Here is a 23,022-nt window from a genome sequence, read left to right on the forward strand (position 1 = left end):
AGTGCTTTCTCTGCTATTGTGTCCCACTAAAAGACTCATTACTGTCCTTCCTCTACTGCGGAAAGTGCTGTTTCTGTGAATCAAGGGCTGACAGACGGAGAGGTAGAGAGAGAGGTAGAGAGAGAAAGAGAGAGCAAAAGAGAGAGAGACGAGATGACATCTATGTCAATAAAAGCAAAACCTTGGTTTTCTTTCACGGAATAAAATGACAAAAACACCAAGGCCTACTAATGAACATGTCATTGCACAAAGGAATGAGGGAGAAGGAAGGCAAAAAAAAGGGACAGAAAGTCATGATGAATAGGGAGGGAAAGATGAGATAAAAAGGAGATAAACTGAAAAAAAGTGAAAAAATAAATAAATAAAAACAAACAAAAGCACACAAACAAATTACTGCTTCTGATAAGAATGCACCTCTTTTCCACCTCATAATTTCTCTTTGGGGATCATCATGCTTCAGAATGCAGAGAAACACCACAGTACTTCATTACGGGGAGAGCACAGAAACACATTTACACATAGGCAAGGAGATTATTGTACTTGGTCCATCTAAGCTGCATGTTATGGGTGTTTGTGGATTGGTGGCAAATAAAACAGAATCTAAGTGAACATCCACACAGAAAAGATGTTCTTATATTCCTAAAATTTGTGGAAAACAAGGAGTGTAATCCAGTCAAGTGTGTAAAACCGAGCACTCCACCCTCCCCACCCTGGATAGTAGTTACCTTCACCACTTTTGAGTACACCTTTACACTGCGAGCTGCAGCACTCAGCAACATCCTTGAGCTGCTCATGGACGAAGAGCAGTGTGTCATTAGATCACTGTGAGTGTATCCTGGTTACTCAACCATCATCTATATTTTCTACCCCTGTCTATATATTCACACACATCTATGCATCCATTCATCTTCTCTTTCATCAGTCATGTGCTCTGAAGCCGCCATGTTTCATATCCATGCATCCATATCTATCTGTCCACTTTCACGTCCATCCATTCCCAGTCATCCACACAAGCTTTCACATGCCACTCTTCCATAAATCCATCCATCTATCCATCCATCCAGGCACATTGCTTCATTCCCACACACATCAGTATGGATACAGGCTGGTCTGCAATCATCGCTCTCCGTCCATGTCTGAAATAATAGATCTCTCACTCTGTTCAAATGGACATTACAGACCTTGCCTATCCAACCACCCACTTATCTGCCAATCTTTCTTTTTCTCACTTTCTCTTAAAATGCTCTTCTGCATCTTAGATGAAATAACAAAGCACAGACTCCATCCTCCTATCCTGGCCCTTTATTCTTGTTTTTTTTTCTCGCTCTCTACCAAAAGCCTGTAATTATAGACCTTGCTGCAACACAAGGAGGGGGTGAGTGTCTATCTGCCTTTCCCTAATCACTCATTCATCTCACACACACATTCAGCTCAGTGTGTGGTGGACTCATGCAGAGACTCATAGAAAATAGATGGTCTTCAAATATGTATAGGCTAGCCACTAGTGTGTGTATGTATTTGGCCATGCTACTGTAACGCCAGGCTGTACTGAATGCATGTGTGTGCATGTGTATGATCAATCAGACATGTTCTCTTATAATAATACTGAATACAGACATTGGACACGCATTTTCCAAGCCACACTGATCAGGGTAGATCGTATATACCAGAGGGCCGTGCTGTAATTGTGGCCGTGAGTGTGTAGCTTGCCGATACTGCTGTGTGTTTCAAGCCATTAGGTCACTTATCTATTAGCACTGTGCTCCAGTGCCACTCATTAAGAGCCAGAAATGCAGGTCATAAGGGCTATGGATTACAGATCATCAGCGGCATGATTGGAGGTCACTTAATATAACAACATTAGTTAATAGTTAATTGCCAATATGCTGTGGACAGCAGAGATGAGCACTAATGTTTTTCTGTTTTTTTTCCAAATCCAGATACACCACTGCAATTGCCAGTCAACTGTCTGTCTCTGTCTGTTGGTTTAAATTACTATTTCAGTTGCTCTGCCCCCACTGGTTTATCACTTCCTCTAACCCTCAGATATTTTAAACCACACCTTAGAATGTGCTCATTTAGTTTCACTGTGTTTTATATTTATTGCTTTTCTACTTCTGTTGCTGTTGCAGGGACTTCCCTTTACTGCTGATGCCAATCTTGTTGCAGCTTCGGCCCAGCTCATCACTGACTTCACCCATATATACAAATAACCACAATAAAATGTTGTACTTCCTCCAAGAACCTCAAAGCGCCAGGTGTGTGCACTGCAGGCGTAAAACAGAAACAAACTGATGGTGCGTTCTATTCAGGTATTGCTATTTCAAGAAAGTGCTTAAAGCAAAAAACAAAAACAGTGCTCACATTGGAAGACAAATACTCTTTCCACCCTCTGTGCTGTCAACCTCCAGCTCTCTCATTAATTCTCTTCCAGAGCGAGTCAAGGGTGGAGATGATGGCTTTACCTCAGCTTCTCTCTGACAAAACCTCCTGAGACACACTCAGATCTTAAGACTGGTAATAATTGATGTCAGGAAGTATCTGGACAAAGGTATTTACAGCGTGAGGACCAGGCAGAGTGTATTGTCATGTGTATAAGAAAGTGATGTGTGGATGAATCTATGTGACGTATGTATGAATCTGTGTGCAAGAGGGCGCATGTATTCTTACATCAATCCAAGACAAATTAATGCCTTGGCGCTTTGTGTAGGAGTGTGTGTTGAAAGAGTGTTGGGGAAAGTAAGAGAGGTGGGTGGGTGGGTGGGGGGAGTAATGCAAGAGTGTGTGTTTGATGGGCTGCAGACTTTATGAGTTTTACAAGGTCTAGCCCCCACTGCTGAACTTTTCATTGCTGAGTGACGTGTTGCTTGGCTCACTGTGAAACCTTTCTATTTCTTTCTTTTTATCTCATTCTCCGCCAACCATTTCTGTCTCTCTGTATGCCTTCCTCTTCATCACTGTCCCTCCTGCTCTCTTCTCATGTCTCTGTCTGTTCCTTGGTTCCCCTCCCTCTCTGTCTGGCAGTAAAGGCTGATGGAGTGTGAAATTAGAAAGTGTATCATATTCTGCTCTGTGGCTCCATGTCCTGAGCTATAAGCTACAGCTAGTCAGTGAAATAACATGCAGTGAAACAGATACATTAACATGGTGTTCCTGTGCGTGTGGGTGTGTGGTGTGGTGGGAAGAAAGCAGCGGACAGTTTAGCCAGCCACCGCTTATCTTAAATTACTTATCTCATGCCTGACACACTGGTGCTTTTTCACAAACTGCAGAAGCCATTACGAATTAAAATCGTGGAAACACACAACCATGTGCTCACATACAAACACACATATTAATTTGCTGACAAGACACAATTTGAATAGCCTATTGTAAAAATGTTTTACAGTTTTGATAAGGAAAGAACACAGCTTGACAGATGTGGGGCTGGTTTTCTCATTACCAAAAAAACACATTTTTTATTAATTTGCTTGAACACATGCACATCTGAGTACATGAATTTGCACAGCATAGACAACTGATTTGAAATTACTAAATATGGCCTGCAACAAAGATGCAAACAGAAAATTCTACATGAAATTTGACAGAAATCCAAATGACTGATTCCAGTTTTTATTCAAGCGATTGTCCTTCTCACTCCTTTAAATTTATTATATTAATGCAAATTTTTAATGATCAGGTCTTTGTTTTACTTCTTTGTTTGTTTTTACAACATATATACAGTATATCAATATATTATTGCAGAAAATACCAAGTAACCAGTACTAATTCATATCATATTGGTGACCACAATAGCAGTGTACATCACTGCTCATGTGGACTCTTGCTGGTGTGACAGGATTTTCCTGGATCAAATCTGACTCACTTTTTGCGAAAAACTAATTCAAGCAAAATTTAGACTGAGATTTATAAAACCAGTTACTGAAAATCTACACACTTGGTTGATGAATATTCATTAGCAGCTGAATCAAAGTGAATGGACTTCTGAAAGACAGCGTCTTTACAAGATTATCTACGGTTGCCTTATTAAATCATGGATCACATATCAAGATATATACATGATTGATAGATACTGCAGCTATATATTTTCATCTCTACTGAATGAATATGTGATATTGTGTAAAAAATGCTCTAAATTTCTCATGATCTCTTTTTTTTGGCCCTTGTAATGATTTACCTGTATTTCCTTATATCTAGTGAACTCTACTTTGAGGTGTATGCTACAATTTACTATGATATTAATTCTGTTGTGCTATACTCTTTTGTGGTATGGCCATCAAGTGATAACTGTCTTACATACATAATTTATCAGCTTAAACCAATGAAAATGCTGTTTTAGTCATGTATTTAAAGACTCTGTATCTGTGTTTGTGTTTACCTGCATCAGGCCAGACACCTCTCCTTTCTGCAGCGGTGCAGCGATGGATGGAGTGAATGGCTTACTGTCTTCTACCGGCTGGCCTCTGAGGAAGTGCTTTCCTGCCTCGTAGATGTCCACCTCAATCATCTTGCCTTTGAACTCAGCCCTCTTAGGTACCAGCACCTGCAAACCAAGAGCAACATATCATACCTGATCAAATTAAAAAGAAAAAACTATTACAGAACACCATCATGAACCCAAAAAATCATAATTTAAAGGGGAACTATGCAAGTCCGGTAGCTTTTTCACTGTCTTGCTAACCCCCCCATTCTCCATTGTCCCCGTAACAAGTCATTTTACCATCACAATTACTCCGAAGCTGTTTAATTAAGGTTAAAATTTTGAATAGTTCCTCTTTAACATTTGGGATTTCATTTATTGCAGCTTTGACTGTGGGAATGCAACTACAATTAAAGTAATCAACATTGTATTGCCAAAACTTCAAAGTAGAGAACAATGGATAATATTAATTGTCATTTAGTGACTGCACTTTAGTGCCCACAGGTGAGATAAATGCTGTTGTCCATGGAGGCAGACCTTTATGACTTTCTGTTCCACCAAATAACCAGCCCTCTGCATGTTTCTTCGCATCCATCAATTACATTTTCAATTAACCACTGTTCAAAACTGTTTTCCCCAATACTCAGGCTTATTGTTTTCCAGCTAGTCTCTGTGTGCTTAAAAAACAACACAGAGCTGAGTGTTTTCAGTTCCATTTATGGAAGCCCTCAAGGTCAAAAACTACGGCAACAGCTGTGAGATAAACCAGTGGGATTTGCTGGTTTGTCTTATTATTTCACCATGGCAACTATAAATCTCGGCTGATCACAGCGGGAGGGAAGAGAAAACAAAGAGTTATAATTATGGCTTAGTGTGAAATGGAATTTGTTCTTAATGACTTACCCCTGTAAATAAAGATCATATGCAAATGCTTTTCCTTTAAAAACAATTTTCTAACTAACCACAAAATGGACAGATTGACAGCGATTATTTTTACTGATTTACTCCTTTTCTTTAGCTCTTGCTTTCAAATTCTGTCTCTCTGGTAAACACTAATAGAATGATTGGTGTTGTTATTATTGGTGGGATTTAAAACTGCAGTCGTAAATTACAATCACAACTAAAATGCCAGTTTTCTTAGTAAACATCTCATGATTTATTCTATTTCCTGAGTGAAATGAAAAGGCTCCCTCTATATGAGTAATCACCTTAGCATTTGAAAAGTGATGTTATCCTCTGAAAAAAACAGACATTAAGGCGGCTGAGCCTTTATGACAAACTGACAGTGCACTGACAATTTCCTTTGAAATTACAGAGGAAACTACTTACAGTGATTATGGTTACAGTGACCAATGGCTTATATGAAAAAAAAAGCTTCAAACGGGATTGTTCTTTAACAAATGCTGTTGCTTATAGTTATAACATAGTCCATTTACAGTGGTCATTAGGGGTCTTTTCATACATGACAACATATGGAAAAAAACTAATTCAACTTGTGAGTTTACGAGTGCTTGCTCAGTGGGCTCCATGTAATATCTGCACTGCTGTGGCTCATTGAGTTACTTTGCCCTCACACAGTGGTCAGTTATTGTCCCTGGTCTCTCTTGCAGCTGGAGAGTGCACAGCAGAAGCTTAAAGTTTTAAGTTTAAATCAGTAGCGAACCTGCCAGTTGGTAAGACAGATAGTGTTGTTAAAAAATCATTTCTTGTTAGATGTTATACTGTTTTGGCAAATAATTAATATTAACAAAAAAGAAAAAATAAGTTTATATCCATAAAAAAGATGCACAAAGTCGATGCTACACCAGAAGTAAAGGGAATGGGCAAAAATTTTCATCCACTTACAGTAACCAATTTTACACAGACAGATGTGATCACTATACAGTTTGTGATCTACACTGTAATATATTACATTGTTGCACAAATACAATGATTAATATCTTAATATTATTGATAATATAATACTTTCTATTGGTTCTCTTTCAGTCTGCCTGTTTCCAGATGCATTTCAGAGATGGGAATTAGCAGGAGACCAGCATCTTTGGACAAACTGGGGATACAATATCTTGCCCAAGTAGACTTCAGCAGGCAGCGTGCTGACTCAGATCATCTGGTGGTCTGTCTAACCATTACAGGGCTCTGCAGGACTAAGCTACTGACTCGGCAGAGAGTAGCATGTGAGCTAGTGGAGGGAGTGTTACTGCTGTGATGGCAGGACTACACCTGGTTCAGTGTTAATCTGTCAGTCCTTATCCAGCTGGTGGAATATGATAGGAGATGGAGAGCACGCCAGACAGACACGCAGCCAGTGCCACACCTGCCTAATCAACACACCTGCTGCTTGACACTCTGACCACTGTGAGGCTGTGTGTGTGTGTGTGTGTGTGTGTGTGTGTGTGTGTGTGTGTGTGTGTGTGTGTGTGTGTGTGTGTGTGTGCGTGCGTGCATGTGTGTAGTAGCCAGCAACCAGGCTGAGAGCAGAGAGGTAAAACGCAGCAGGGCTGTGAGAGAGAAAGAGAGAGAGAGAGGGAGAGGTCTGTGTGTGTGTGTGTGTGTGTGTGTGTGTGTGTGTGTGTGTGTGTGTGTGTGTGTGTGTGTGTGTGTGTGTGTGTGTGTGTGTGAGGGTCATTCAAGGCCCATTACAGGGTGATTAAATGATGAAAGAGCTTGTCCGATTTCATTGGAAACCCCCCCTCCTACTTCCTCGCTGAGACACACACTCACACACACACACACCACACAGCCCAGGTGGGTTGGGTGCCTATTATACCCGTCAGGATAGATATCCATCTGATGGTGTAAAAGTGAAACTAGGCCATTTGTTCACACTCACACCTCTCTACCTTGTTCCCCACTTTCCTCCTCCCACCCACCCCCTCTCTGCCCCCTTCTGTCCTTTTCTTTGCTCCTACTACTCTTTTCACGTCTTTCCTGACCCTTGACTTTCCCATTTTTTCTCCTGCAACTCAACTCCCGGCACCCTCCCACACCACCCACTCCTCCCTGCTGAACAAGTCTACCATTTACTTCTCTCACTACTTTCTCCTCTTTTTTTTAATCCTTTTTCACCCAAAACTCTTAATCAAACCTGCTGTATGTGACTGATGCCTTTATTTAAGTGATGTGCAATGAAGTTTAAGCTTTACATTGTATATGTAATGACCATATTGCACAAAAAATGTAAATTTGGTTTTGGAGTGACCATTTATGTAGATGGTGGTAAAGATAAATGTGAAGAGGCGGAATGATGGGAGTCTGAAAAATAATACTTAAACAGTGAGTCAGGTCTCTGAAATACACCCTCAGGTTTATGTACTGGCTGTGTCTGTGTGTCCCGTGGGTGTAGACAGCATGCAAGCACGATATAGGCATGTATACCTTTTTTTTTTTTTTTTTGGGAGGGGGGTTGACTCAGGAAATGTTGGTACATAGTGTTTTCATGTTCTGTTTTCAAGTCAAACTGTGATTTAGGAATACATGCCAAATACTTAATGTCCAAAAAAATAAATGGGGAAGGGAAAACATCAAAGCTCTCCTCATGAGCAGAGTCAACTACACTTGACATACACGCCTGCATATGCACAAAAGTAGAAATGTATGAAGTGTGCACCCGTACAACATGTGAACCGAGTGACACTTGTAACTTAAGTTTATAGCCTGCAGAAGGAGGTGCAAAGGAGGAGGAGAAGAGGGGAGGAGAGGAAAGTGGAAGGGGGGGGAAATTATTACCATCCCCTGCCCTCCCTGCTAATAAAAAGCATAACTTCAAACATGTTTCTGATGATGGTTAAAGCAGGAGGAAATTGATTTATTTGAAGATGTTTTAAAGTGAATTTTTCACAGGTTGAGAGAGGGTCTTTGAAGCCATGTGGGTGTGTGTGTATGTGAACAGCTGTGTGTGCTTGTGTGCGTGCGTGCATGTGTGTGTAGAATGGAATGCTCATGTCTTTAGGGCTGACCTTAATGTTAGTACAGTAAAAAAAAAAAAAAAATAGCAAAACGTACTGCTGCTATCAGCCGCCAAATGCTCTCATGACCACCGCAGGGTGTTTGTGTGTGTATTTGTATGTGTGATATTACTGCTAACCTACTTTAGTCAATACAAGATTAAGCTTCTGACACCTGCTGTGAATACTCCTGTGACATGCAAAGCAAAGCTTCTGATCTGATTTACTAAGTGTGAAAATGAGGAAGAGTTTGGATTAGCTTCACATACGAAAAAAAAAAAAAAAAATCTAATGCAGATTAATTTACAGCTTTCTGACTCTATGTTTTCGATGGTGGATGTGAGCGTGTGCGCCAACTTAACTATTTCAGGATTCATCGAATCCATGTGTGTCGACAAACAATCCTGATAGCCAGATCATGGCCAAAACAACTTCAACGAAGCAAGGCTGTGATCACCAAATAATGGGTAATAAATTATATTAAACAGAAATCTTTATTTCAGTAAACCTGATTGAGATAACTGAAACACTATCATTAAAATAAATGTGTTTGATTTAAAATGATGTAACTTTCAGGTGGCTGCTGCCTCATATTAAAATATATTCATGGTACCAGTTTTTGTTTTTTGTAAGTGTTTTTAATTTTATTTGCTGTTGTCAGAAACTGACCTTCAAGAATTTTCACAGCATCTTACCTGTTCATAGAACTTGTTGTGAGCCACGTAGTACTGGGCATCAAATGACTCTTCTGTCACCAACACATGTTGCCTCTCCCCGACCTAGAGAGAGAAGGAAACAATATGAAACATTATGGTAGGAAATGTCACTGTCAGTATATGCATTGACCAAGTGTTGTAGACCTTCAGGTTTAATTCGACACAAGCTGCCATGGTAATCCACTTTTCTTCTATTCACCAGGATCCCAATTCAATCAAAGTTTTGCTCTTTCATGTTACTCCATGTTTTCTGCTAGTGCAGTTCACCATTTAATTACAATCTCAAGGTCCCGGGCCACTTCAGTTTTAGCGCTTGGCTCAGAGGACAGTGAGCACTATTCAACTGAGGACCTTACTAAAAAAAAAGAGCTGAATAAAAAAAAATAAAAAATAAAAAAAACCGAGAAGGCTATACAAGATACAATTCTAATACTTAGAGAAAACAGTCTATTCAGGACATCAGGACAATCAAATACCACAACAAGGATTACCTATCAAGAAATTTAGCACAGTGCATAACGACAGAAAGTAACATTTTTATGTTGAAGAATGTTATTGACTCAAGAAGCAGAAAGAAGAGAAAAGAAAAACTTTATTGAGAGTAGTGCAAGCATGAATAAAGCCACCTCAGGACTGACTTAGCCAGAAAAGGAAATATTCTTCTAATTTGTTCCCCATGGACAAGACACTTGAAGACAAGTCCACGAAGACACTTCAGTTTGGACAGCTATTTGATTTTACTTCATGGCCGGATCCCCACCACTCCAGTGTATGTTTTTTTGTGAATGGATAAAGCTAATACTTTGTTGTTAGTGTTGACTAATGCATCTCCTTCGGTGTCCTGAGTGATGTAGAGTTAATCTCATGAGCATTTACTCCTGTAATTGTGTGTGTCAAGCTCATTACTTTCCAAATATGATTACTCAGGAACCACATTAATGTCAGATGAACACAGGCCCTAGATGAGATGCTTTACATTTGTTTTGCCATTAAAAAACATGCAAATCTTCCTGTATTATAAGAAACTGCCATAGTGCTGCAGAGCATAAACCACCTGGGTTTTAAATTTCAGCAACATACATTGGAAAATGTTGGGAACAGAATGTCCTGTAGTCTAGGTGGGCAGTATTTGCATTTTAACTCTGTCGGTGATGAGCCCTACACTGTAAAACTGTGCTGACTGATCATTTCCTTGGCAATATGTCAGAGCCTTAGAAGTCAGGGCTCTGACACATTGCTCAGGGTGTTTCCATTTTTGCAGACACCCATCTTCTGTACTCTTTTCATCCCTCCTTCCTGTCCTTATCCTTTTGCTTACATCCCTCTCTCCCATCTCTGGGCTCTTTGTTGTTCATACCTCTTCTCCTCTTCCTCCCACTATAATTCCTTCTCATCCTTTGCTTTTCTATTTTTTTTCTTTTTTTACTGTGCATGTGTGTTCCAACACCTGCACAGGCATGCTGACAGACTTAAAAAGAGACCAAATAAATCACTGCTTCCTGCAAACAGAGCAATTTTCAGAAAAAAGAGGCTGGAAAAAATATCCTTTGAACATTATTACTGGATGGTGAACATTTGATTTGGGCCTTTTGTTTGCTCCTTTGAATTGAAGACAGATGTCTCTGCTGTGAGCCTAAAATCCTGAGCACATGAAGGAAAGACCATTCACTGTGTTGCACATACATTTAAAGAAAAGTGTTGCTGTTTGTCCTTTACATATGTTTGAAATACCTAGAACTAATCTGTTAATGTTTATATCAACTAACTACTGACAACTGACCATAATTTGTTTTGCCTGTGTACTATTTTATATTTCTCAATATGTATGGAATTCAACTGCAAAACAACTATATTTCTGTACTGAAATCTCAGATTCATACCTCTTTGGGCACAAGGTGCTCATTAAACAACAATGACCTCTTAAGCCTTTAAGTTTTCATTTAGTTTTCAGTCTTGTACCAGAGGACTGATGCAGTGAAAGAACCAGGAGCTCGATGTGTATGCTGTAGATTTGTATTGGTCATGTCAACCTTAATAATACCTAATCCACACCTAAACAACAAACACGGAGCACTGATCTGGGATTAAGGTATATCCTGATGTGTTAATTGAACTGTGAATAAGAGGATGAGTATGCATGAATACACTCTAGTATAAACAATGATACATAAGGGAATGTAGTGAACTTAGTAAATGGGAAAGATGGAAGAGCTGCACACACTTCTGTGCACCAGAACACAAAGTCTGCCTGTGTGTATGTGTGTGTGTAATTGTAATATATGTGTTTGTTTTTGCCTGTGTGGCTGCTTGTCTTTCCTGTAAGCGTCTGCGTTGAGATTTGTATTTACTCCATCTGTTGAAACACATCACAGAATACCAAAGAACACGTGCATTGCGTGCGTGTGTCTTTGCACAGTAAGACGTGGATTTACTTCACTATCCAGAGAATAAAGTCCCATGATGCACAGCAGATCTACTACAGATCTGTGGGATCATGAGTTTAATTGATAATTAATCCACATCATAACAAGGATAATGAAAGAACTGTGGCTTTGAATTGTAATCAACATTTTCATTTGCGTCAAAAATAAAAGGAGCAGTTCACCTGAACATCATCCAAAATGCGCTATGCTATATTTACTGTATCTGTGGCCTTTCTTTTACCTTGCAGCTGGATTAAATTTTTAACCAGACTCTTAGATGGGATTAATTATATGGTAATATTAGTCATTATTAAAAAGAGGCTAATTATACACCTGTTGTGGTGTCAATGTAATAATTCTTCCTGAGAAACAATAAAGATATATAATTCACAGAAAAGAAGGCTAGGATATTTCACAGCTCTTTAATATGATAAAAGGTTTTAATGATAGTGTAACAACCGTTATTGTGCAGTGTAAACACCAATCAAAGCAGCAATAATGGTAAACAGCCATAAGCCATACTTTAAAATAGCCATTAGAAGAAAGCAAAGTGTAGCCATAAAGGGATGCACATGGTCAGCAACGGTACTAAAACAAGCTCACATTCGAACCATAATGATACCTAATGCGAGCCAAGAAAACATTCCCCATCACACCACCACCACCAGTCTAGACTGTTAACACAAAGCAGGTTAGGTTGGGATTTATTAATAGTAAATTCTGACCTTGATCTACATGCCTCAGCAGGAATACAGATTCATCAGGGTAGGAAATGTTTCTGTTTTTTTATTTGGGCCGTTGCCCGCTGCAGCAAAGATTTGTGATTTTGGATGTGGACTGTGGTCTTCATCTCACTAAAGTTGGTACAGTAAGTGGTTACCAGAGTTACTGGATCCTTTTCTGGCCATTCTCCTCTGACCCCTCTCATCATGAAGGTGTATGCATTAACCAAACTGCTGCTCACTGGGCTCTTGACTTATATCTGCCTGATTTCCATGCACTGCACTGCTGACGTACGTATGGCTGACTGACTGCATGAGAGCATGAATAAGGTGTAAGGTGTTCATAACAAAATTAGTATAAATCAGGGTGTGTCTTCATATACTGTAACAAGAACTGTCCCCATCAGGAGTTCAAAAGAAGCTGCTCTGTATTCTTTTATTTACTATTTTGCCAATTTACATCAAATGTCTTTTATTTTCATAAACTGTATTCTCTATATGGTGCTGGTTTGTTTCAAAACAAAACAGTTTGCAACTTTTACGCAACACCAGAGCTGAACTGGAATGTACCCACTCGCTGCATCACTCTCTCTTACTCTGACCCACTTGCTTTTATTTCTCCATTTACTGTATCATGATTATTATCTAATTGTTACCCACTCCTATCATTCCCATACACTCTCTCACTCTTTAAACACGCACAAATGGAAGAATAAGATATCCATCTTCCTCACAAAACCTTGCCAAATTACCACAAACATGCAATCACCAGCGCACAAACACCCACACACTGTCAAACAAATCGACGTTCACACAAACACACACGGCTCTGTGTAGCCCCTTGCAGAAAGATATTTTGTTTTGTTGCCTGCTAAATAGTCGTTGTGGGGAGTGATTTAACAGGGCTAAAGAGAGATGCTCTGATCTTCTGGAGGTTCTCTTTGAATAAGCTGCTTGAAAGAGGAAGAAAAAACACCCCTGCTGGTTTGGGTATTTTGTTTTACCCTCAAAGTCAAATTCAAAGTGAAATAGACTCAAACTTTTCAGCGTTTGCCACAAAGACTGAGGGGATTACGGATGGCTTTGGTTAAATGTTTGTGAGGACAAATGTAAAATCAACATAGATCAAAGTTATCCAAATACACTGTTTGGCACAAGGCCAAAGCATAAATAATTTACACAGGGTAATACACTAACAACATGAGAAAGAAGCCAGAAAGAAGAAGCTATATAGGTTGACAGGAGGGAAACAGAGAAACAAGAAAGGTTAGAGAAAAAACGAAAAAGGAAGATATTTACACAAACAAAAAAGAGAAGATTCTGTCAAAACACTTGTAACTCCACAAGCTCTTTAAATGCCATGACTATCTCTAAGTGGGTTTCAAATCTTTATCCTCTACAAAGCAGTCCAGGCCAATCATTTCATGTCCACACACAGACTCAGCCACAGGTAGCAGCTGGAGGTACTTTTCTCAGTCGATAAAATGACTCCTTATCTGTCTGTTCATGCACCGCATTCACCTGTATCCTGCAACACGTTCAAATATCTTTCAGCCCTTCAGAAGTATTGTGATATCAGGTTTAGGTTCTTATATGTGGGAGCAAATAGGTACATTGCCGACCAGAGGACTGACTCATTATTTATCTGGCTCCACTAAAGAAAGAAAAGCCAATGTTATCCATGTCTGCTAAGTTTACAGTCTGATACACCTGGCTCCGACAATCTATGATGTCAAATTAGTGGTCATGTTTAAATTATCTGTGACCACTTGAAGTCCAAAGGATATTATGACTAAGACTAATCATGGGGTCTGGTTAATAATAAGAATATTAATTGTTGATTACACAAGGATAAATTAGGTCGTACAAAGCAGAGGCAATGCTGCAATGAATTTTAGTTGTGGAGAATTAACTTTACTTCAATAAACATGTCTTTCAGAAAGTAAACAAAGGTAGAAGGAGGTTTGCAAGTCCTTCAGCTTTGACCAGACCTGCACACACACACTGCTGACAGTCAGGCAAGGAGACCGAGGAGCACTCTTTGAAGAAGAGATGCCATTTTTACTCAAACACCTCAGATACTGTGTGCGTGGGTTTGTGTTTGACAGAGATGGAGAGAGTATTAAAACCCAGCATTTATTATGTTAAACTACTGCCTGACTGACACCAAATGCGAGTGCATATATTTACATACAGCATGTACCTACAGTACACGGTATCTGCAAATGTGAACATACATTACAATATGAGAAAAACACTTCTGTGTAACCACAACATTAGACTCTCTCCACCAACACAATATCACTGCAGTTTCCTTTATTTCTAAGAGCATGTTTCTATTACAAAGTCTCTTCACCAAAGCCCTGTTTCAAACAAGGAAGTTCCTGGTAAAGGAAGAGGGAGGGAAAGATTCGCCTCAGTTGAGTTTTTAAAATGCTGCTTATTTTTGCACCTTCTGTTGGAGTCACATTCCACATCACATCCCACCCAATCAGCACTGAGTAAACTTCAAGCCCCACCCAGGAGTTTTCCAGGGCCGCTTGGAGTACCTGCCCCGAGGCAGGGACTCGTTTAGCCTGCGTAAAAGTTCTGGGAGATGGTCCTTCAAACCCCTCAAGTCTCAAACACAGAGAAGTAGCATGGAGGTCTACAGTGCTTTCCAAACACTTGCTTAAGTCCCTTTGCAGAAAGAGAAATACTTGACCTCTCTGTGGGGCCTTCAATAATGATTCATATTAACCGCACCAGTCAATTATCCCAGATGCTGTACTGTCGTACTTCACCCGCCACTTGGGACCCAAGGAATTCATCCGCAGCAAAAATGACTCGTTTACACAAAAGGAAAAGAGAGATCAATATTTTGTGTCACCTTCCAAACTTTTATATGTTATTATTCCCTCACAAGTTTTGAGTAAATAAAAATCTTGTTTTTTGCAGAGAGCAACTGTCAAACTCAAGGGTTCAAAAGAAAACTATTTTCTTGCTAGTTTTCACATTTATGGAGCATCAAGGCATTCAGTGAGGAGTGATACAATAATGACCCTGCTAGACAGAGATTCAGACAACTGATACATGAAAGTAGATTGTGGAAGATAATAGGACTTACAGGAACAGAGATGAGATTTGTATTTTGTAATGATGGAGGGATAGAAGAAGACAAATGAGGTGCAACATTTGCCCTACTCTTAATTCAGTCTCTGTCCTAGTGTGTGTGTGTGTGTTAGAGTGTGTGTATGAGTGAAACCTAAAGCCAAGAGGAAGGAAAGATATTATGCAAGGCAGCCAAAATTCTGACTTTATTAGCATGATAAAGACACACAAACACACGGAGACGCAGAGCAACATCAAAACAGACGAAGCTCCACACCTACAGACAAAGACCTCGACTGAGCGCCTCTTCAGGCTAGTTTAATAACAATTACCCTGCTGTACCTCTGTGAATAAACACTGGGCTGAAGCCTTGCTAGCTGTTTGTGTGTGTGTGCCTTGAGGTTTTAAACCATACCTCTAATGTGTTCTTGGCTCTCACTGCCATCCCTGCCCTCTCTCTCTGCTGAAGTGCGAGAGGTTTTTGCCAAAATGGAGCACTGTGCACCTGCATCAAATCTATAACTGCCCTCCAGGCCCTCTGTAGACTACGCCTCTCTCCAACTCTCTCTTTCTATTTGCCCCCTTTCTCTCTAACACACATACACACAAAGCAAGAATAAGAAGTTACACATGAGACTGATTTAGCAAGGAGAGACAAGCAAGAAAGAAAGACACACAGAAAAACACACAAGTATAGGAAGTGAGAAACAGGAAAGAAAAATGTACCTACCCATCTCACTTGTGATATGGTTCCACAAACAGTGCAAACAACAACTTTCAATGTTAACCATACAGCCACTTTGGTATGTGAAATGTAAAAAAACGGCTTTCAAAGAAAGTAGAGTGGTGCTCTACTGTAGCTAACCTCATATCAAAGAAAGCACTGCACATAGTTTTCATGAATGCTGAGGTCATGTAACTTAGTTGGATCAGACAAGGACTTTCAAGAAGTTTCATTGCAAGTGGATGAAAGAATGTAAAACATGGAAGAGTTAGTGTAAAATGTAGCGCAGCAGCAATGAGCAGCTACAGACATCTCAACTCTTGTTTGCAAAATCTTTGTTCAGTGTTGGTCCAGGATTTGTTTTCAGTTCAAGTTCTGATAACTAATTCTAAAATTGTGCCTCTAAATTTGTTGACAAAAGCTTCAAGAGAGAAATTTCAACCAATACAAAAATAAAATGTGTTTTTTCACTTCTCAGTTATTATCACAGATATTTTTTTTTCCAGTGTGATTTTACATTTAAGGTATTGTTCTGTAGGTTAACTTGAAGTATTTGGTCTGTGGTGCTTATGTGCCAAAATAATTGAAACATTTTAACATAAATTAATAACTCCACTGTAATCCACTGACCTGTAACTATGTAAAATCATCTTTTAAATAGATTGATCAAGGTATAGTTAATAGCAAAGCATGTCAAAAGTAAAATGAGTGGGAGAGCAAAACAGAAAAGTTGTAGCACTGATGAGTTGTTATATAAAACTGATTTGTATATTTCCATGTTTGAAACATGGTCCTGAGGATCATAAAGCTATGTGACAAAATACTTGTGGTTTCTGCACAACACACGGTAATGCTTTGTCTGTGAACACAAAACATACTGGTACAATTACACAGGAAACATACAAAAATCACACACATACACAGTTGATTGCCTCAATTTCAGCCAACCGACAGAACAAATCAGTCAGGTCTGCCACCAGCGTGACAGATCCAGTTTGTCAGAAGAGAAGGATACATGTCTCTCTCACAAGCATATACACACTCACACGAACACACAGGCCTGTGACAGTAGCCCATAGGCTGTTTTGTGTCTCAGATGCTGGAATGAATCACATCAAAACAGAGACATGGCAGAAAACACACAATGAAAGGCTCAGAAACATCAGCTATTGAAACACATGATATCACGTACACACATGGAAACACAGTCCCTCGAACACCAAAACACATAAACTTAGTCATACGCAAAAATATGCCTTAAAGCAAAGATTAGAAGGTGTTACAGAGAAAGTATTTGGACAGAGAGAAATTGAGTTCTACCGAATAAGGTCTGTAGGTGGAAGTTGAATAGGAGATTGGGTTGGATTAGTTAGTCACTTCTTTAAATTTAACTTCTTTAAATGTTGTTAGCTGATCCCCTCCTCCAATCTAGAAAGTTATAAATATTTAACATTCAAATATTTAATACTTAGTTAAAAATATCGTTGGGAAAAACATCATCAGACTGATACTTAAAACCCTGAGCACAATATATTTCCACACACACACCTGTCAGACCAAAAATGTGACAAATTATAATAAAACAGGCTGCCACCTTTCATTACAGGAGATATTGCAGAGCACAGCTCTTGACAGACCATGTAACAAATGCCCTCTGGCCTTAAGCAATTCTTCTCCCAATACCAGGTTTCATACTGTTAAGCACTGATCATGTATTTCTTTCCCCTGCTAGAATGGTTACAATTGTCACTGCATCGCACAAAGCCAATGATTGGAAAGAGTAAAAACATTCTATACTCCTTTATTTATTTATTTATTTATTTATTTATTCATTCAACCATAGTAAGGCATGTGTGTGTGTGTGTGTGTGTGTGTGTGTGTGTGTGTGTGTGTGTGTGTGTGTGTGTGTGTGTGTGTGTGTGTGTGTGTGTGTGTGTGTGTGTGTGTGTGTGTGTGCATGGGTAGGGGGTTAGGGTGCAGCCTTTGGCATTACTGCCTCTATGTGTGTATGCAACTGCAACATCAATCAGAGCTCAGCTGTGATTGTCAGGCTGATTGTCTGTTATGTCCCTGTGGGTCCGGAGGCCTTGGTGTGTGTAATTCATGTGCATGTGTGTGTGTGTGTCTGTGTGTGTGATGGAGAGGGGCAGAAAGAGGAAGGGAGAGTAACAAGAAGTGTATGTGTAATGCACGCATCCATACATCCACATTAATCTATAACTGCAGCTGAAACTAATGCCTTGGCAATAGCAGTATGATTATGATTATCACTGGAGGCCACACCTGAAGACACAACAAATCATACATGCATAGGAAGTCCTATCTAGCAAATGTGTCTGATTGCTGTTCAAGGCTAGCCCTCAAGTCGTCCTATTAGAACCAGAGAAATGTATGTATGTGTTTTGATAAGGGAGAAAAAAAAACATGAGCTTACAAGGCCAGCCTGGTGGCTCTGTGGGACAAGGCGAGGATCATGTACTCATAATGCCTGATTGGGTTAAAAGCCGGCTCATGACCTTTGATTCGTGTTCTATCTCCTTCTCTGTATTTCCTTTTTTCTTGACTTTTAGCAATAGTGGAAATCCAAATAAAAATGAGGTAAAAAGGAATGAATGGAAATCTGGTTGGGAAACTGATAAGACTTGGACAATTAAGAGGAGAAAATAAAATCCAGACCATAACTGCCTTCCGCATGAATGGGGGGGTTGACCTGTGTGTCCGTGGTGTAGTTGTCAATTTGGACAGTCAGTGGGAAAACATGCAGTGGTAGTGTGCTAGATAGCATGGGGGAGAAGTAAGAGAGTGGAAATTGAATAGTTGGTTGGCACATGGCACATTCATTCAACAGCAGCTAAACCCTGACCTAAACATAACCAAAATGTAACCTTTTTTGTCAACAAGTTAAAATATAAAAGGTACTAAACACAACTTAAAGTTTGAGAATAACAATCAAATGATGGTCATCATGTTAAGTTATTGCTGAAATGGTTTTAAAAAGGTGTTTATCTAACTTCATGGCCATTCTGGATGCTGTAGTTTGTGTATGCACTGAGAGACGGTTCTGGAGTTTGCTCCATCCAATTTGTAACCCTTGGCTGTTGCCCTCCTTTAAACCTTACAAACCTTCTTTAGAAAATGCAGTAAATGGTTTGCATCTGGTTTTCATCTTTCATATTACTGCGGCAACTGAAGAAGAAATAAGTCAAGCTCAGTCGAAGTCGACCAATGTCAAGGAATACCTTAATAACTATCATTGTATACTGCATACAAGGTTTTGTGTACAATTACGATTCTGTCCTCCCTTTCCTTTCTCTTGTGTGAACAGAACACTGATGGGGAGGCTGGGGTTGAAGTGTTCTGTGCCTTAGTGTTCACCCTGGACATTTTGGTTGTCTTCATGGGTTAACAATTCTGTGTCAGTGTGCATGTGTTTGTCAGTGTGTGTGTGCGCACACATGGCTCAGTATGCTTGTGTCCTCTTCATCTGTCCCACTGATGGTACATTCTGAAGTGGTACAATGATGGACTGTCAAGTACTCTGTTTTTTCTCTCTCCGCCTCACTCAGGTACCCAAGGACAAGAAAACAACAGATGAACCAAGGGCATATAGAAAAATGAGAAAAATAAGATTAGATTTTCTTTATGCATCTGATTTCCTCCTACAGTCTCATGACAGTCTTTTTGTACATTGGCCTTTTTAGACAGTAATTACATGTGAGTGTCAGGGACGTCCATCGTGACTGAGTGAAGGGGCACACGTGGACGGGTCAAAATCTGTATTCAAATGTAAAATTCAGCGAGTGACCAGGGACCAAAAGTCCTTTGAGTGGAAGTCATCATCATTTGTGATATTGTGCAGATGAAATAATGGGAACCACTTGAAGAACTCCAGTAAACTCACATTCAATGAGCTATTAATTTGTTACAGTTAATATTGGTATATATCTAGCGACAATACATTTTCTGCTGTACATAAGTATGTTTAGGAATTACTTATGTACAGTACCAGGGACAATGTCTGGACATCTAGGGGTGAAAAAGTCACGTACCTGTATGGTATATTATGAGATAAACAGTTGCTCAAGTAGCAGTACTTCAGACTGGTCACAACTGGACATAGTGGTTACCAGTACACTAAGAGGGCTAAATGAGAAAATGCTGACAAGAGATCTTGATGCAAGAAAATGGGCACCACTGAAATGTTAAGCTCCTATGGGGAGAAGTGAGCACAGAGAAAAGTAGTAGTGTTATAACTCTGCAAAGCCTTGGGCTATTACTGGTAAAGGCACAGTACAGCATGGAAAGAACATTGGGTTGGAAAGCGCTGACAGTACAGATCATATGTATATATAAAAGGTCAAGCTTGATGCCCACAGAATATAGTTCCCTATAGGCAGACAGCAAGCTTGAGGTGACAAGAATAATGTATGCTGAAAGGCAAGTTGTCCATAAGGTAGCAAGTTCAGCAAGAAAAGACAGTGACAGCCACAAATTGTATGGATGTCAGAACCATACAGCAAATGGATACTGTATGTTGGGGCTCTTAAAAGCTGCTTTATTCTTTTTCATAACTTTACTCACTTCCTATGATCACTCTGATTAACCCCATGATGTGCAGACAGTATCTTTATGAGATTAAACCAGCTTCAATTTCCTTTCTGAAGATTTTTCTTTCTTCCTTCTTTTTTCTATTTAGCTCCCTTTTCCTCATTCTGTTTTTCTTCTCTCAGTTTAATTTAAAACAGCAAAGTATAAAGGCAATGATAGAATATACTGTAAGTGCAATGCCTTCAAGGTTATGAGCCACGGAGTCTCTATTTAGTAAAGTAAAATTTTATTTATATAGCACTTCTCACAGAGAAGACTCAAAGTGCTTCACAAGATACATAAAAAAATACAAAGATTAGTATACAAAATAAATAACAACAAAAGCAGCAGCACATTTGAAGAAATACAGCGACACAATACAAACACCCCCAGGCTTATTGAAATGCCTGCCTAAACAGAATTTTTAACTGTTTTTAAGGACTCTCTTCTTTTCAAAAGGAAGAGAGTCCCACATTTTTGGGGCAACGGACTGAAAAGCTCCATCACCTCTGGTTTTTAATCTGCTATGTGGAACACGGAGTAGCCGGCTTCCAGCAGATCGCAGTGACCTCACAGGGTGGTAAAACTCACAGCAACATAAGTGCAAGATAGGCTGAGTATGTGAGTAAAACAGCTCATCCATTGTTTCTCTATTTGTTTATTGGCCACAGGGTCAGAAAGAGTTGACAAACCAACACTGATGTGTGGGTGCTTATTAGCAAATGCATGGAAAATGTATGAGTATAGCATGATCTGAAGGACGTTACATGGACCTATTCACGTGTCAGAGACACACATGACACTTTCTCAAAGAGAAAGTGACGGGATGGCAGGGAAGTATGTATAATAACTTACATGTGCAGAAAAGGAGCACTGTGAAAACTGGAAATGTCTTCAGGGTGGCACAGGGATTCCCATCAAATTAATGAGTGGTGTATGCCATCTATCTGGCCAGTGTATAGACAATTTGCAGACCATAGTCTGATATGCAGGAATCAATGTACAGTACTGTATGTACAGTATAGAGTATATGTCAAATACAGAATGGATCTGGGCAGTTGTAGAGAATAAATTAAGATATTTTATCTCCTAGTGGTCTAATCCACACAGACAGAAAGACAGAGAGAGGCTATAAGGATCAAAAAGAGCTGACGTGAGCACACAAAGGGCCGCTTGGCACATTCTAATGTAATTAACTTCAGTTTAAAAAATGTTCAAAGCAGACATTCATGATTTTTTAAACATATTTTTTCTTTAATGTTATCTAGCAGATGCCCTTACTGTGTCATTTATATTTAGCATACACAGATGGAAAAGTTTTGAGGAGGCATACATTGCCTGATTCTCTCTGAATCTATATAGATATAACGGATTCACAAGCAAAAGTGAGACATCAGCTTGAAAGGGAGGAAATACCAACCAGGAGATAAATATTAGTAAAACATGAAAGGGAATATTTGTAACGATCGCTTTTGCCATGATCAAACTCTGCTTTGCATCTAATTTAACAATTAAAACACGCCATCAATCATCAGAGAGATATAAGGCCAGTCTGCAGTAAACCAATCAACCAACAGAAATAAATCAATGACTTTTATCTCACTGCATCTTCTTTTTTTATCCTCTCTTTTCAGTTTCTCTATCTTTTCTGACATAAATGAAAACATGAGAGGGAAAGCCATTTAAACATCTAAAAATGTAAAAGAGAAAAAAGTCGAAACAGAAGTCAAGTCAAAATCTTCATCAGTAAAAGTCTGACTGGCTTCGACAAGATGAGACTTGAATGAGCAAATGGCTTACAAAGATGGCAATATTAGCACTTCAATGGCGTTGATTGATTTATGGCTGGGGGGGAGGGGCTGACTCAGAGCACACACACACACACACACACACACACACACACACACACACACACACACACACACACACACACACACACACACACACACACACACACACACAGACAAAACGAACATTAATCAATGGGAGCAGGTAGTAATCAGACAGGCCTTTAAGAGGCTAGCCTGTTAGCACACAGCTGTGCTATTCAAACCAGCAGTCTTCAGAGGGAGACAAGAAAGACAAAAAGCAAAAACCCTTAGCATTCACCCTCGATCCACTTCAGACCAGTCTGCTAAGTGTGTTGAATTTTATGTGAGCTCAGTCTTTTAATAGCCACTGAAATTAGTGGAATATAAGAGAATGGAGGATACAGTCACTTCATACCAATATCACACAGTTTTTATGACCATGACAGACACTAATATGTAAAAAGATAAGTCTAAAGATAGATACAATACTGAATTCATATCTAACTGCAAGTGGCCTGTAGCGGGTCACATTGGCAGACCGTGTAAATGAGGGGCTGGTCTAAATGGCTTCAACATTATTCA

The 23,022-nt window shown here is 39.5% G+C and overlaps 1 protein-coding gene across 1 annotated transcript in view; it reads right to left on the reverse strand.

Annotated features, from left to right (window-relative positions):
• cdkal1 (CDK5 regulatory subunit associated protein 1-like 1) overlaps positions 1-23,022 on the reverse strand; it is a 231,426-nt gene that overhangs the window by 10,799 nt on the left and 197,605 nt on the right. The window contains exons 13-14 of the mRNA XM_083988904.1: positions 9,063-9,146; positions 4,379-4,543 (exon numbers count right to left, since the gene is read on the reverse strand). Coding sequence (XP_083845030.1) covers positions 4,379-4,543; positions 9,063-9,146 — 249 coding nt within the window. The remainder of the gene's footprint in view (positions 1-4,378; positions 4,544-9,062; positions 9,147-23,022) is intronic.

Source organism: Trachurus trachurus (genome assembly GCF_905171665.1).
Source record: "Trachurus trachurus genome assembly, chromosome: 16".
In the NCBI taxonomy this organism is placed as follows: domain Eukaryota; kingdom Metazoa; phylum Chordata; class Actinopteri; order Carangiformes; family Carangidae; genus Trachurus; species Trachurus trachurus.